At 54.4% G+C, this 13,041-nt stretch overlaps 5 protein-coding genes across 5 annotated transcripts; 4 read left to right on the top strand and 1 right to left on the bottom strand.

The window, feature by feature from the left end:
* Positions 1–1,333: 1,333 nt before the first annotated feature.
* Positions 1,334–4,296, top strand: PG986_004340 (ubiquitination network signaling protein; the record flags this gene model as incomplete). Its single annotated transcript, XM_066840562.1, has 2 exons — positions 1,334–1,923; positions 1,959–4,296. 2 exons carry the CDS (start codon positions 1,334–1,336, stop codon positions 4,294–4,296), a joined length of 2,928 nt encoding a protein of 975 aa, XP_066703189.1.
* Positions 4,297–4,933: 637 nt separating this feature from the next.
* On the top strand, positions 4,934–6,038 carry PG986_004339 (uncharacterized protein; the record flags this gene model as incomplete). The annotated part of the gene is made up of 3 exons (XM_066840561.1): positions 4,934–5,033; positions 5,107–5,215; positions 5,297–6,038. The coding sequence occupies 3 exons, from the start codon at positions 4,934–4,936 to the stop codon at positions 6,036–6,038; spliced, it is 951 nt and encodes a 316-aa protein (XP_066703188.1).
* Positions 6,039–6,634: 596 nt separating this feature from the next.
* On the bottom strand, positions 6,635–8,407 carry PG986_004338 (uncharacterized protein; the record flags this gene model as incomplete). The annotated part of the gene is made up of 5 exons (XM_066840560.1): positions 6,635–6,675; positions 6,713–6,854; positions 6,907–7,294; positions 7,365–7,852; positions 8,198–8,407. 5 exons carry the CDS (start codon positions 8,405–8,407, stop codon positions 6,635–6,637), a joined length of 1,269 nt encoding a protein of 422 aa, XP_066703187.1.
* A 571-nt stretch (positions 8,408–8,978) lies between these two features.
* Positions 8,979–9,696, top strand: PG986_004337 (uncharacterized protein; the record flags this gene model as incomplete). Its single annotated transcript, XM_066840559.1, has 2 exons — positions 8,979–9,021; positions 9,074–9,696. 2 exons carry the CDS (start codon positions 8,979–8,981, stop codon positions 9,694–9,696), a joined length of 666 nt encoding a protein of 221 aa, XP_066703186.1.
* A 68-nt stretch (positions 9,697–9,764) lies between these two features.
* Positions 9,765–11,281, top strand: PG986_004336 (uncharacterized protein; the record flags this gene model as incomplete). Its single annotated transcript, XM_066840558.1, has 2 exons — positions 9,765–10,829; positions 10,889–11,281. The coding sequence occupies 2 exons, from the start codon at positions 9,765–9,767 to the stop codon at positions 11,279–11,281; spliced, it is 1,458 nt and encodes a 485-aa protein (XP_066703185.1).
* Positions 11,282–13,041: the final 1,760 nt, after the last annotated feature.

The raw sequence follows: 13,041 nt of genomic DNA, 5'->3' as shown, positions 1-13,041 counted from the left end.
AGGGAGGTCAGATCCGACTGGCCCCCTGGGACTGGGACTAGGACGAGTGCCTGCTGGGAACTGGAACTGGACCATGCATTTCTTGGTGCGGTTTGAGGTGGGTGGTGTGTTGTGTGCTGAAGGATTCACATTCACTGGGCTGGGTGGGCAAGGCCGTACGTACCTAACTGCTAACCTTAGAGGCTAGGTACCTCGCCTGCACCCCGCCGCCCCCAAGCCCAAAAAGCTTTGGGGCCATTCCCCTTTGACCCCTAGCGGAATCCACTGCCAGTAATTTGACCCTGTCTAATTCGTTTGCTTTACCGGCCTTGCCTTGCTTTGCGTTTTTGCCTTGCACCTTGCTTTTTTTCCACCCTGGCCTTGTCTTTCGGTCTTGTCACTTTTCCTGCTTCCTCAGACTCACTCACACATTGGTACTGGTGCCAGCAGCAGCAGCAGCAGCAGCAACAGCAGCACTTCATTCATTCGATCCAATCCAATCAACCGGTTTTGTTGCCCGTCGCTCTGTCGCATGCATACCACCAGTCAGCACCGGTAACTGTACGTGCGCCTGTAAACAGCCGTTCTCGAGAATAATCAGCTGTGTCTGGCTGCTCGCTGCTACCTAAATTACCCTCCAGTGCTGCAGGGGGTTTCCTAACACACTTGCAATCCCACACATCCACAATACGCACTTCGCTGGATGTGTGTCTGTCTTTCTGGATGTACTGTGTGCATGTAGATTTTGGGCCAACAGCAGAGCAGCAGCAGCAGCAGCAGTGATCACCACCCATCATTATTGACTTCTATTATTATCTTGGCCCCCTCAATCCTCTCTCTTCCCAATCAACATCATTTTCGATGTTCAGAGAGCCAAGCCAACTCCCGTCTCTCTCCCCACCACTCCCACCACCACAGCAGTCTTAATACCACTGCATCTCCCATCCCGGGAATCGCTATTATTACCACTACTATCTTTTTTTTCCTTCTCCTTCTATCCCCCCCATTCCGCCTTTGCTTTGCCATTCTTAGTCATCGCGCAGCGGCCATCCTCAAAGCATAATTCCAGACAGCCCGCGCCCTCGGTTCCAACGCTTTTTTATCCGCTCATTTTCCTCATCCCATGACGACGCCTAACCTCTCCGACTAAAGTCTTCTTGCCCCGGTCCGCAGGCTGCCAAAGTTTGAACCCAAGCCGCCCACCACTGCCTCGGGTTGGACCACGTACCCCCCAACACCAGACACACTTTGCTCGCTCCCGCCGCGTTCCAGACTTTGGTCGCTTGCTGGCTGTCTCGGAACTCTGCTTCTGGGTCAAGTCAGCTTCGCCGGGTGGGAAAGGTAATCCTTTTATATGCCTCGTGCACCCTCCTCAGCCAAGCGACAGCAGCAGCAAGGATCCGCCGCCTCCTCCAGCCAGAACTCCAACAACAGCAATCGTCACGATAATGGTTTAGTCGGCCCCGGCAAGCGGCTCCCCAAGAATCTGAAGAGCCAGGGCTATCTGAATGCTACCGCCGCCAACCCGAAACATTCAGCTGCCTCGTCCAACGAGAATGTGTCAGATGTGGGTAGAGGAGGATGCCCAGCTTCGCCGCCGACGATTGCCAACACGACCACGACACCCGCTTCCCTCGCCGCTTCAGTAGCGACCCCGCCCGACGCCGACGCCGACGACATGGCAAACGACTCCGCCAGGCGCGGCTCCATGAGCGCTTTCTCCGAGTCCTCTTCATCCGAGTCGTACAACATGGCCCAGGGAAACGGAGCTGTCGAGAACCACCGTCGCATTGACGTCAATGCTACCAAGAACACCAGCGTCCATCGGGACACCGGCCCTCTCGAGTTTATCCTCACGGTCCTCCGCTCTTGCCCTGCGCAGGACACCATCGCCATTCTCATCATCCTGATGCAGATTCCCCCATTGCGCTATCCGGGATCTACGTGCTGTTTACGCTTTTGACGTTCGTAACGACCAGCAGTGGCCTTAGCCTTAGCGAGGTGTTCGAATGGAACCTCGGTGCCCCCAGCATCGCTACCGTCGTTTGTGTGGATGGCATCGTCCTTCTCATATGGCTCTTTCTCTGGGGCCCGATCCAGCATGTTATCCTCGATCTCGCGCAGATGGTCATTGCACTCGGGCTAGGCGGAGGATCAAGAGAACGGGACGGAGGATCGATGAAGAACTCTTTGGTCTGCCTGAGCATGATTCTGCTGTCACACATCCTGCGCCACACCAAAATGAAATACTCGCCCATAGGCTATCTACTTGGTTCCAGCCGTTTCATGACACCGGATATAGACGACCCTCTGGAATCGCTCGATTCGATACGTGGATACGATAAAATCCAGTCCGGCTGCGTGAATTGGGTTCGCAGCGTGTTGGCTATACATATATTGACACAGGGCTTGGTCAAGTACATACGCGATTGGTATTTAAGGAGGGAACGACGCGATAATCTCGCACAGAGTGTGGACCCCGAGGCTGGCAAGCCATACGCCGGAGACTTCTCCAACGACGGAGGATTCTCGACGCCTGATAGCGATGCTGCTGCGCTCCAACCGCAAGCCACCATCAACACTAAGAAGAAGAGGAAGCAAAGTGCGCAAATCAGGAACCGCCAGCCACTGTGGGCTGCAATTGCCAGCACCAAAATCGTTGTCGTAAAGGAATACGAACTAACTCATAGCGCTGCCGATTCTGCCGATGCCAATGCTACGGGCATTCACAATCTGGGGAATGCGCCGTTTAACAGCGAGGCCGACCAGATTTGGATTAGTTTTGTCGGTTGTGACGAAGTTTCCTTCAATACTAGCCATTTCCCGGCCCATTCTTGTGCCGCGGGGAGCGCTGGAGCAACATCGTCTCACGAGATCGATTTGACCAAGCCATTTTACGTGCGGGTGAACAATGCGATTTGGCAACCCACTCGCATCGAGCCCGATAAGCAGTCCGAAACCAGCGAAAACCGCCGCCGTGGAGTCACTTGGAGCGGTGACATCTACGGTTTGACTCCCATGTCCAACTACGAATGCGAGTTCGTCAGCACGACGACCCATGAGATCCTCCTCTCTACGAGCCTCCGAACGACCCAGGCCAAGACCGCAGATGTTGACCAGCCTAACCTGAAACCCAGCAACCAGCGGTCACTTCGCCCTGATTCGCCCATCACTACCTTGAGGACCTCTATAGCAGGTGCTGAGGTTAGGTATGCCGAGGAGAAGAATCGCCAGAGAGGCATTCGAAAGGAGTGGAGCCGTAAGATGAACGCTCTGAAGAAAGAGTTGGAGAAATTGTCGTCGGCCGTCCAGTCTGCCGGAACTGGTGATGACAAGATGCGCCAAAAGATCCAGCAGAATCAAACTCAGACGAAGCAAGCCCAACACGCCATTGCCCTTTTGGAGGCTGAGCTCAAGGAGTTCGAGGGTGTTCCCGAGGCGTTGATGTCTTCCTGGAAAGCGAAGCAATCCGCATACAACGCGGAGCGCTCGAGTTTCGACAAAGCGTTGACCGAATTTAAGGCTTTCAAGGCGCTTTTGGACAGCCAGGTGAAGGCCATGGCGGATGAGAAGTCAAGCCTTGAGGGAAAGCGGAACAAGATCAGCAGTCGTATTGCCAAGGTGGACGGGGAACTTTCCCGCCTGGCCGACGCAAATGCTCGCGGTCTGGATGAAGCTGAGCGACGTCGCCAAGATCGCGCCAACATGGAGAACAGCTTTGCCAAGCAGGAACGCGAGTATCTTGAGAGATACAATCTCGTCAGCTCCCGCGCGGCCGAAAAGGAGCAAGTTATTGGCGCGCTCAAGTTGGAGGTCGAGGCCGTCCAGAACCAGCACCAAGCAGCTATCTACACTGGTGCGCTCGAGTACTCGGATCATATGGCCGCTGGTCAACTGCCCCACGGCCCTGCTGTGAACGCTGCGCCCTACGACCCCAACACGGCCTGGAACCAATCGGCATACAACGCCTTACTCTGGGGGCCATCTCCGCTCGCTTCGGGTTTCGTCCCTCAATCTTCGCCATTGTCTCGTCCCCGACGCATGACTCAGTCCAGGGGTCGTTCTTCTTCGATGCTTAGCGACGTGTCTGGCTTCACGCAGTCGAGTTCCAACGATGACGTGGTCGAGGGCAGCCTCCCGGGCTCCGCTCAGGAGTCGTTGCGACCGCCTCCTGGTTTTGGCTTCCCGGCTCAGCTTAAGGGCGAAGGCGAGATTGCCAGCATCGGGAGCGGAAGTGCGAGTGCGAGTGGTAGTGCCCCTAGCAGCGGTAGCGCTAGCGTCGGCGATCCGTCCAGCCCTGGCCCTGCTCGTGCCTGACGTGTTCCGGAAAGCTTGTCTTGCAGCGACATCAGTGCTTGGTTTCTCGGGCTCTTTACTCTCGGAGCGTCTTGGCCTGGTTCGGTCTCTCGTACTCAGTCTCGACAGTATCAGGCTCAGCGAATTGGTTGTAGCAATGAGAAAAGTTCATTTCTTCCTTTCTATATGCAACTCTTGAAGCCGGAATGTGAATGAGTGACCGCCATAACCGCCTCCTTACTCGTAGCCCCTATTGTTTTGTCTTTCGTTTTCCTGTGCCACCTTATTATTGGAACAGGGTCTACCCGTAGTCGCGATCAGATCACATAACAAGCGTTCGTCGGGCATTTCTGCTTGGATCCTGATTAACAGAGCTTGCCAACTGTGGAGTTTCCTTTTGCGCTTCTCGGGCTGCAGCTCCAGCAAAGAGTGTTGCCACTGAACAGAGCTCGAGTATCTTGACCTCCCAGCATGCACGGCTCTGGGTGTACAGAACTGTGGATCCTACATGACGACCTAAGTACAACGCCAATATTGACCTCATAGTGACGTCGTGCCACGACACGACATTAAGTTCACGACAATTGATTGTGATTCTCGCCCAAATTTGAAGGTCTTCTTACTCATCTATTGAAATACCAAAGGTGCTATATACAACATGACATCGCAAGACCCTCCCTCATATGATCAGGCCGTTGGGTCTGCTCGCCTATCGCAGCGTGAGCGGAATGGCATTTCCGCGCAGAGACGTCGTAGCAGTAGGTCTTCCATCCTGTCTCTAGCTTTCGCTTCGAGACAAGAACGCTTTGTACTAACGGCCCCGATCCACAGTTGAGGATGAATCAAGGCCCCTCCCGGACGGTTGGGTACGGACATTTGACCCAGAGAATCACCATCAGTTCTTCGTAGATATACGGGCTGACCCTCCCCGGTCTATATGGTATGTCTTATGGTTGTCGCAAGCTGCGATAACGTTGTTTCCAGATGGCATGGAGAGACGGTCTAATAAGTGACCCTCCAGGCATCACCCATACGACGATGAGCAATACCTCAACTCGCTTCCCGCTCAGGAGAGAGAACGTCTGGGCGGATTAACGCGTCACCCCAGCAAGGAGGACATCGCCGCAGAGACCACGGATGAGGAAGGGGACTCGCACCACGCCACCGCATTCAGGGGTCCAGGCCACGGACCCGCGGCGGGCGAAGCAAGCGAGGCGAGCGGCAGCGGCAGCGGCAGCAGCAGCAGCAGCAAGCCGCGGTCCCTTGGCCGCAAGATGAAGGACAAGATCACGGGCACGACGCACGAGGAGCGCAACGCCGAGCGCAGCCGCCGCCAGCAGCGCGAGCAGGACCTGTACAAGCAGCACGAGCTGTTCCGGCGCGGGCTCGTGGCCGCCATCCGGACCAACCAGCCGCAGCTGCTGGGCCAGGACGACGAGGGCACCGACGTCTACCTCGAGCCGCCCGACGCGCAGTACGCGGGCGTCACGCACGTGCGGCAGCTCAGCCCGTCGCTCGAGGAGGTGTTTTACGCGCCCGACGCGCCGGGGATCCCCAAGGGCGCGCGGCACGTCCGGCCCGAGTCGTACTCGTCGTACCGCGGGGGCGGCGCCTATCCGGGCGGGATGGGGCGGTCGCCCTATGGGCGGCCGTTTGGGCCGTATAACCGGCCGATGGGGATGGGGTACGGCGGTGGTATGGGCATGATGCCGATGGCGTTGCCGCTGTTTGGTGGCATGGCTTTGGGTGGTATGATGTTCTAGTACATAAAACAACCATGCAAGTGCGTACGTAGTATTCATATTATGCGACTATCATGTGTCTCGTGTCCTTATTCTTCCTTGCTTCATCCGTTGACTCGAAGGCATTTTGAGTCTGTACGGAGATTCTACTTCCTTTATAACAGGCGGCGGCGGCGAGGTTCCTCGTTTTCTTGTTCAGGGGTCTCGGTATCGCGGCAAAGTTCCTCATTGCTGGGCTCAAGATTCTGATATCATGTCTGACACCACTTCATCTGGCGCATTTCCTTGAATAATATCTCAAAAGTTTCAAACACAGCTAATCGGTAGCTACCAGAGTCCGTTATCCTAACGCGCTGGAAGTCCGACGGTTTGGGTGATTTGCTGTCATATGAAAGGGTGTGCTTGAGCGAGTAGTTACCGCCTGCTGTGTCCCATATCAAGGCTGAGGATATGACGAGATCCAACAATGACCGAACTGCGTCATTCCTCAGGGTCCGAAACCACATGCCACAATGCTTCTTCGGACTGGCCACGAATTTAAAGTCAGCGACCGGTACTCTATCGAATACTAGCGCAAGTGAAACCCTACCATTGTATTGTTCTGTCTCCCTCGCAGTTCACCGCCGTACCGCATCGAGAACAGCAACCTCCAGGCCACCTGTATAGGAATAGGAAACTCATATTCAACTTCATACCGCGTCGCAAGCAAGTATTTGGTGGCAAGCCTCGGTCGATGTCTTGACCAGAGCAGTCATCCTCAAGGGCGAAAAACGGCGATTTGACCAGCTGATACCCTTTCCGATTCTTGAACCACATCTCCAGCAAAGTGTCAACATCCTTGGGAGTATCCTCACCAGCAAAGCCACAAGCAGATGGTACAGATACATACATCCCAATCGGTCACCCACTGGAGCGGTAACTCGCGGATTTCGCCCAATGCGTCTTCGAGGTAGACCGGGAGCCCTTTCGTCGGGTCTAACCCCTGAAGCAATGGAGATGTTGTGATCATCTGCAGGCGTGACATGATTGCGACAATCAAGGCTCTCACATGGCCAATTTGATGGAACACAGCGATAAGAATTGCCACGATTGACATCAACCCAGTGGCTTGCACCTCATGTCGTTTACTAAGGTCGGAGTGCATTGCCTGGTTACCTCGGCTCTGGAGTCGAAGGGCCTTTTGAAGGATCTGCTGGTTCGTTTGGTTCTCCGATGCCAGGGTCTTCACTTCATCGATATTGGCCAGTACCGAAGCGTTCTCCGCGCGGGATACGTATCTGTACCCGCGATTGTAAGCCAGGACTACAAAATGCGCAGGGTGGAAATTGTTATGCGTTGCTCCCTCACCTTGATGTGATCCCTATTATGAGTGCCAGCCTCTCCGTGTTCTTGCGAAGCTTGTCTTGAAGCTCTTGTATACCCTGCTTCTCTCTGAGCGACCACTCGATCTTGCGAAATGCGTCTTTCACACTGCTCCCAGAGCCCCCAGGTTGCAGGTTCTGTTGATACTTAGGGAACCACCGATCAAGCGCATTCTGAATTAGCGTGGCACATTCGTTGACAATTGACTTCGTTTCGATGCTGAGGTTGGCTAGTGAAGGACAACTTTCGAATTGTCGGTTCTCTTCGACGATCTGGGTAGTAGACGCGGAGTCAGCAATGGGCAGAGATGGTTGCGGGCCAGATGTTTCCTCACTTGCACCAGGATGTGGGTGAAGGTGTCCAAGTCCTTGCGCAGATCCTGGTATTCCCTGGCACTGCCCGACGCCTCGGCGCACCCGACAGTAACCTAAACTCCAACGAGCGATGACAGGCGTAGTTAGGGAGCTGTCACCCTGGACAAGATAACGCATGACGTATCTACACGGCTTCTGTCTCACTGTGACTAGCGCGCCCTCTGTGTTTTGATATGAACGGGATAAGATGGGAATACCATCCCCATTACCACAACCTGGCGGTCTTCTTCGCCATTAATGAGGGATGTACGCTAACGTTGGCGTCAGCTTCATTCAGTGATAACCCCCTCACCATTGTCGGCTAGTTAGATCTCCTCTAGATCCTCGTCAGGAGCCTCTGGGGTAGTAACCGAGCTATGGTGGTGAGGCCAACCCCTATCTCGACTGTTTCTGTACTACTAAAGATAGATCTGGGTCTCCAGTGGCCACAGTCGGAGGACATACTGTCAGATATTTCCCATTTCTGAGTATGTAAATGGGTGTGCCAATGCAGTCGTCCCAGGAGCCTTTGGACGTAGCCATCTCATGGATGGGGCGCTGAATAGCACAGTTTTTTCCGCCGTGCTCGGAGATGGGGCGGCGCGAGTGAAACAGAGTGGCTAGCTGAATAACGGAGGTAGAAACCACCACTCGCAGCCGCTGAGACCGATGCATGGTCGCTGCTCCAATGTGGTTGGTGAAGACTACTGCACGTGTACCGGGTGCGTGAGAAAGAGCACGTTGCCGTTTAGAGTCGATTGATCGATGGCTTGTACAACGCCGGCTTCAACTAGTCTGGTAAGAAACTCTGACTGCCAAATCTTGCTCGCCGATAGGCACCAGAAACCACCGCAGCGGCTCTCGGCCAGAAGGAAACTGGCCACCCTGCCGTCCACTCTACCACCTTACAGAATTTGGACCGCCTCAGTTAGCCTGTGTGGATCGAAGATTGTATGTTTCTTCGCCTGAAGATGTCGAATCGCAACAAGCGGCTACCCCTCCGATAATGAGCTCAGAATAGGTACCTACTTTGATGGACTTTGTTTTGTTCTTTTGCTTTTCGACTCATACCAGCGCAGGCCAGCAGAAGCAAGTGACTCAAAACCGAGCAAACCCAACGCACATCGACTTAAAAAGGAGATATTATACCCTAACACCCCCCAGACACTAGTCCGGTTTACACAGTATCGAATCTAAATTAAAACGATATAAGTAGAGGCTACCCGGATGGCATTTCGCCGCCATGATGGGAGTAGAGACGCGATTCTCTCCCTCTTTCTTCCACCTAAGTACGGGCAGCTTTCTTTCCTTGGCCTGCCTATACATACGATAGCTCCGCAGTTGCGACTGGTGAATCGGAAACCCATCTCCGCCTCCAAGGCTATGGCACAATCACAACAATGGCGTCAAGAGAGCTACTCAGCGAGCTCCTACCTGCCACACCTCTCGTCCTAGGCGTCATGGGCTACACCTTGGCCACGTTCTGGGCAGATGGCCTTATGCGGAAGCGAGCCCCAAAGCTATACAGTCAACTGCAGGGAAACCACCGGGCGCTTCTCTACTACTCTGCCATGGCAGTCGGTAAAGGCCTGGCCGTTCTGTTCGTCCCCGCCTGCGCACTGGCAGCGATCCAGGGCAATGGGACTGCGGCAGCTGTCATGGGCGAGACGCCATGGCAGGCTACCACGGTCGAGAAGGTCTGCGTGACGTCCCGGATCGCCATCTGGGTGGGCGAGTTCCCGCGCACCCAACTCTACCCCGGCCTCGTCGCACACCACATCTGGTCAATAACGTCCGCGCTCCTGATCCTGGCCGGAGGCCAACCGCCACAGCAGCTCTACGTCATGTATGCGGCGCTGCTGACCGAGAACTTCGGCAAAGTCGGCCTCAAGTTCCAGATCATCAAAAAGAACGGCCCAGACAGCCCGCTGAAGAAGTTGGCAGACAAAAAAGAAACCCCCTGAAAAAGATCGCAGCCTGGGGCAACCTACTGGGGCTGGTTGTATCGCGCGCCCCGAGTGTGTTTTACTCGATGCATGTGGTCCTCCAGACCCCATACCGGAATGTGCTGGTTTGGCTCAACCTGGCCGGCATGGCCTATTACTTGGTGTACATAATCTATTTGGCATACACATCCGCTGCCCGGATGGGCCTGATCCGGGTCTCGGGCGGGCCAACCAAGCATATTCTGATGTTCGACTGCTTTACTGTCTCTCGCGAAAGCTGTACGGTAGGACTGGCACGAGTGGTGGCATGGGTGTTGTCGGTGACTCTATATTTGGTGGTGCTGAACCAAGGGCCTCAACAGCCGGATACAAATCTCGAAAGGGGTGTCGCTTTTGCGATCACCGCAGCAGTTCTACTCGGCAGGATCTGGCCTCTGAAGGCTCGACAGATCGGCTCGGAGAAATCACCCAAAGTACTGGATGCTGGGGCAGGAGACCGTACAGAAGAGGGCCGGGGGGTCACTTCTGGCCACAGCTCGGATACCCTGATTGATTCCTCGGATAGCGAGGACGAGAAGAACATGGCTGTCGTTGGCGGGCCAGTTACAGGGACTCGGGCGGTTGGGGCCTCTCCTGGTCAAAGCTATGCACCGAGGTGGTCATGGCTACAAATTACCTTGGAGCTTGCTGTTAGCATACTGGTGCTTTCATGCTGGGGTCTCCCTACCCAGTTCGACAGCAAGCTCGGTGCTTCGGTCATGTTGGCAGTGCTGCTGGCCGAGGCTATCGCTCCCCTGGGTCGTCACCATGTCTCTGCACCTTCAACCTCTGGCGGCATAGCGCGCATGCACGCAGGATTCTCCGTGGTACTTTATGGTGCGCTTGCCACACTGACAGCGTACGGTATCACCGACATTCTTCAAGCTGCTGTATCTTCAGTCGCACTACACGGCGCCATCCAAGTGCTTCTCGACTATCAAGCCCTGAATCTGCTCACCAAGGGAGCACCTCGGTGGTCTCTCTGCATGCAGGTCTTTGCTGCAATTCGATCCTCTCTGGCTCAGACCAGTCTCGCTCTGCTCTGTTTGGCTGTAATGGAGTGGGAACATGGCTACTTATCGGCGTACTTAACAACGTTCCCGGCTTTGATGGTTGGAATGGCTGCGTCGTTGCTATTTCTTGCCGTGGCCTGGTACTCCAAAGCGTGTAGGCCTGTCTTTCGCCTTATGGGGTTGTCGTGGCATTGGCAGTACAGCCAATGGTGTATTCGTCCGTCATTGGCCTCTACATCGTGGGCCACTACATCATCGGTCTCGCGCTTCAAAAATTCAGCCATGGAGTCGTGCCTTTGGAAGATAGAATAGCTATGGATCGAAACCCTTTGGAGCATGCCCTCGATTCAATACTGCACTGGGAGGTGGCAGTGTGCCTGGTGGGAGTTCTGCTCATACCTATTGTAGGCAGTATTCGCCCCGCGGCCACTGCCCAGACCGAGCCAATCTGCCCCCCGAAAAGCACTGCTGCAACAGAGGACCAATTGGATCAGAAGCAGGCAGAGAAGGGTGGTGAATTGCCAGAGTCTATACATGATAAGGTGTTGTAGGCGTTTTGGCTGTTGCTGGTAGATTTAGAGCCAGCAACATTCTGGGTGCTAATTAGTGGTTATGCTGGCGAGTGATAGTAGCGTTCGTGCTGTGGGCGGTGGGGGAGTTGGTGGTGTTGGTATTTGCAGTGCACATAGGTTGTATTGGGCAGATGTAAAATAAATGTATGTACGTGTTGTATCGGTATGTAAACACCCGGAGACGGACTACTAGACTTGAAAAGGGGCCCCTAAAGGGCGTACACGATATATATGAAGTAACTGTTAATTTCATCGAGCACTTAGGCCAAGTTACTCTTCAACAGCATCGCGCGACTATCAGTAGATTTGGACTAGGCGTCAGCACTACAAAGCGTATATTTGAAATGTACAAGCTAACATAAGAAGCTGCTAGTATTGCGGGAGGAAATCGGACGAGGCGTACTTCGCACTGGCTGCATTCGAGGTTGGCTGTGAACAATAACCCATTTTCTTCAATGTTACTATACCTCACCCTGGAAATCTCACACGGTCTGAGACAGTTGCACAAGCTTTGATTTTTACCTTACAAAGTAGTAGGCCTCTGCGTTCTCAGACTGGCGTGCTTTTACTAGTCCGTGTCGTTGATCTGCTGATTGCAAGTTCGACCGCCTCCTGACCTCGCAGCTGTCTGAGAGTTAGGGGACTTTGCAGACGAAATTCACTTGAGGGCAGTGTGACAGTGTCTTAAGGACATACATTGCCTGCTTGATAGGTATCGAGCATGTCCGTTTTGGTATTTCCTACTTTTCCTCTCTATTTGGCCAACGCCTCCAAGCAACCATCGGCATCCCAACTGCTTTCACTTCAAACCCAATCTCCAGGGGCGATGAGGCTTCTGCGGCCGTTCCCTTTCCCTGCAGGGGGGCCTCCACGAGGACCTCCATTGGTACCACCTTGGGGAGTGCTGTCGGGGGAGTCGCCCACACGCTCGCACCGCTCTCCGGCTATGTTGCCGCAGCGGATGGGCAGTAGACAGCAGCCGTCAGGGTCTTCGAACTGTTCCAGGCCGTTCGCGCCAACGCCGACGGACTCGCAGGTAGGGCCATCGGGAAAGCCGCAGCTTTGGTTTTGTGTCCCTCTGGTCAGCTTTTTCGTCGGCACGCTGGGAAAGAGGGAAGGGATGGAGAGAAATAGTTGGACTTACCCGTTCTGCGACAAGGCATCGGCGGCAAACAAGGAAAAGACGACAGGAAGGAACTTCGTCTTGAATCGTAGGTTTCGTTTACTTTGTTAAAGAGGTAGAGTTGATGGTTGGATTAATAGGAGGACCTGCCGGCAGGGAGATTGATGAGGAAGATAGTAAACAGGGTCATTGGAATTAAAGATCTGGACCGGCCTGGCCAAACATTGCTTAGATTCAGGAGCGAGGGAGCTGCGATTTATAGCTTTCATCTTCCCTTTAGCGACTGGCCTGGCCTCTCTGTCTCATGTTGCAAACATATCATATCTTGGCGTCGCCAACGCCTGACAGCTCGCCAGTCGTCTATTTACAGTGACCTGAAATCAGGGCGCCTTTTCCCTCAGCTCCGTTGCAACCTCGAGTCGCATTGCTTTTAGAGTCCTCGAAGTCTATGCCAGCCCAGTTGTCAGCCATTGTCGCTCCACGGCTTCGATGACATGCGCTATTCTCCTGTATCTGTTTTGGCTCTCGCTTCGGCTCAGACGGCCCCTAGTGGCTATGTGGTGATACCCTCGCCTCCTGTAGGAGTCCACTTGATACACTTGACGGGCCCCTGCAA

This window comes from Apiospora aurea (assembly GCF_038362705.1).
Source record: "Apiospora aurea strain CBS 24483 chromosome Unknown utg000003l_segment0_segment0, whole genome shotgun sequence".
Taxonomy (NCBI): domain Eukaryota; kingdom Fungi; phylum Ascomycota; class Sordariomycetes; order Amphisphaeriales; family Apiosporaceae; genus Apiospora; species Apiospora aurea.
The sequence above is the reverse complement of the archived record's forward strand: the minus strand, read 5'-3'. Positions and strand labels throughout refer to the sequence as shown.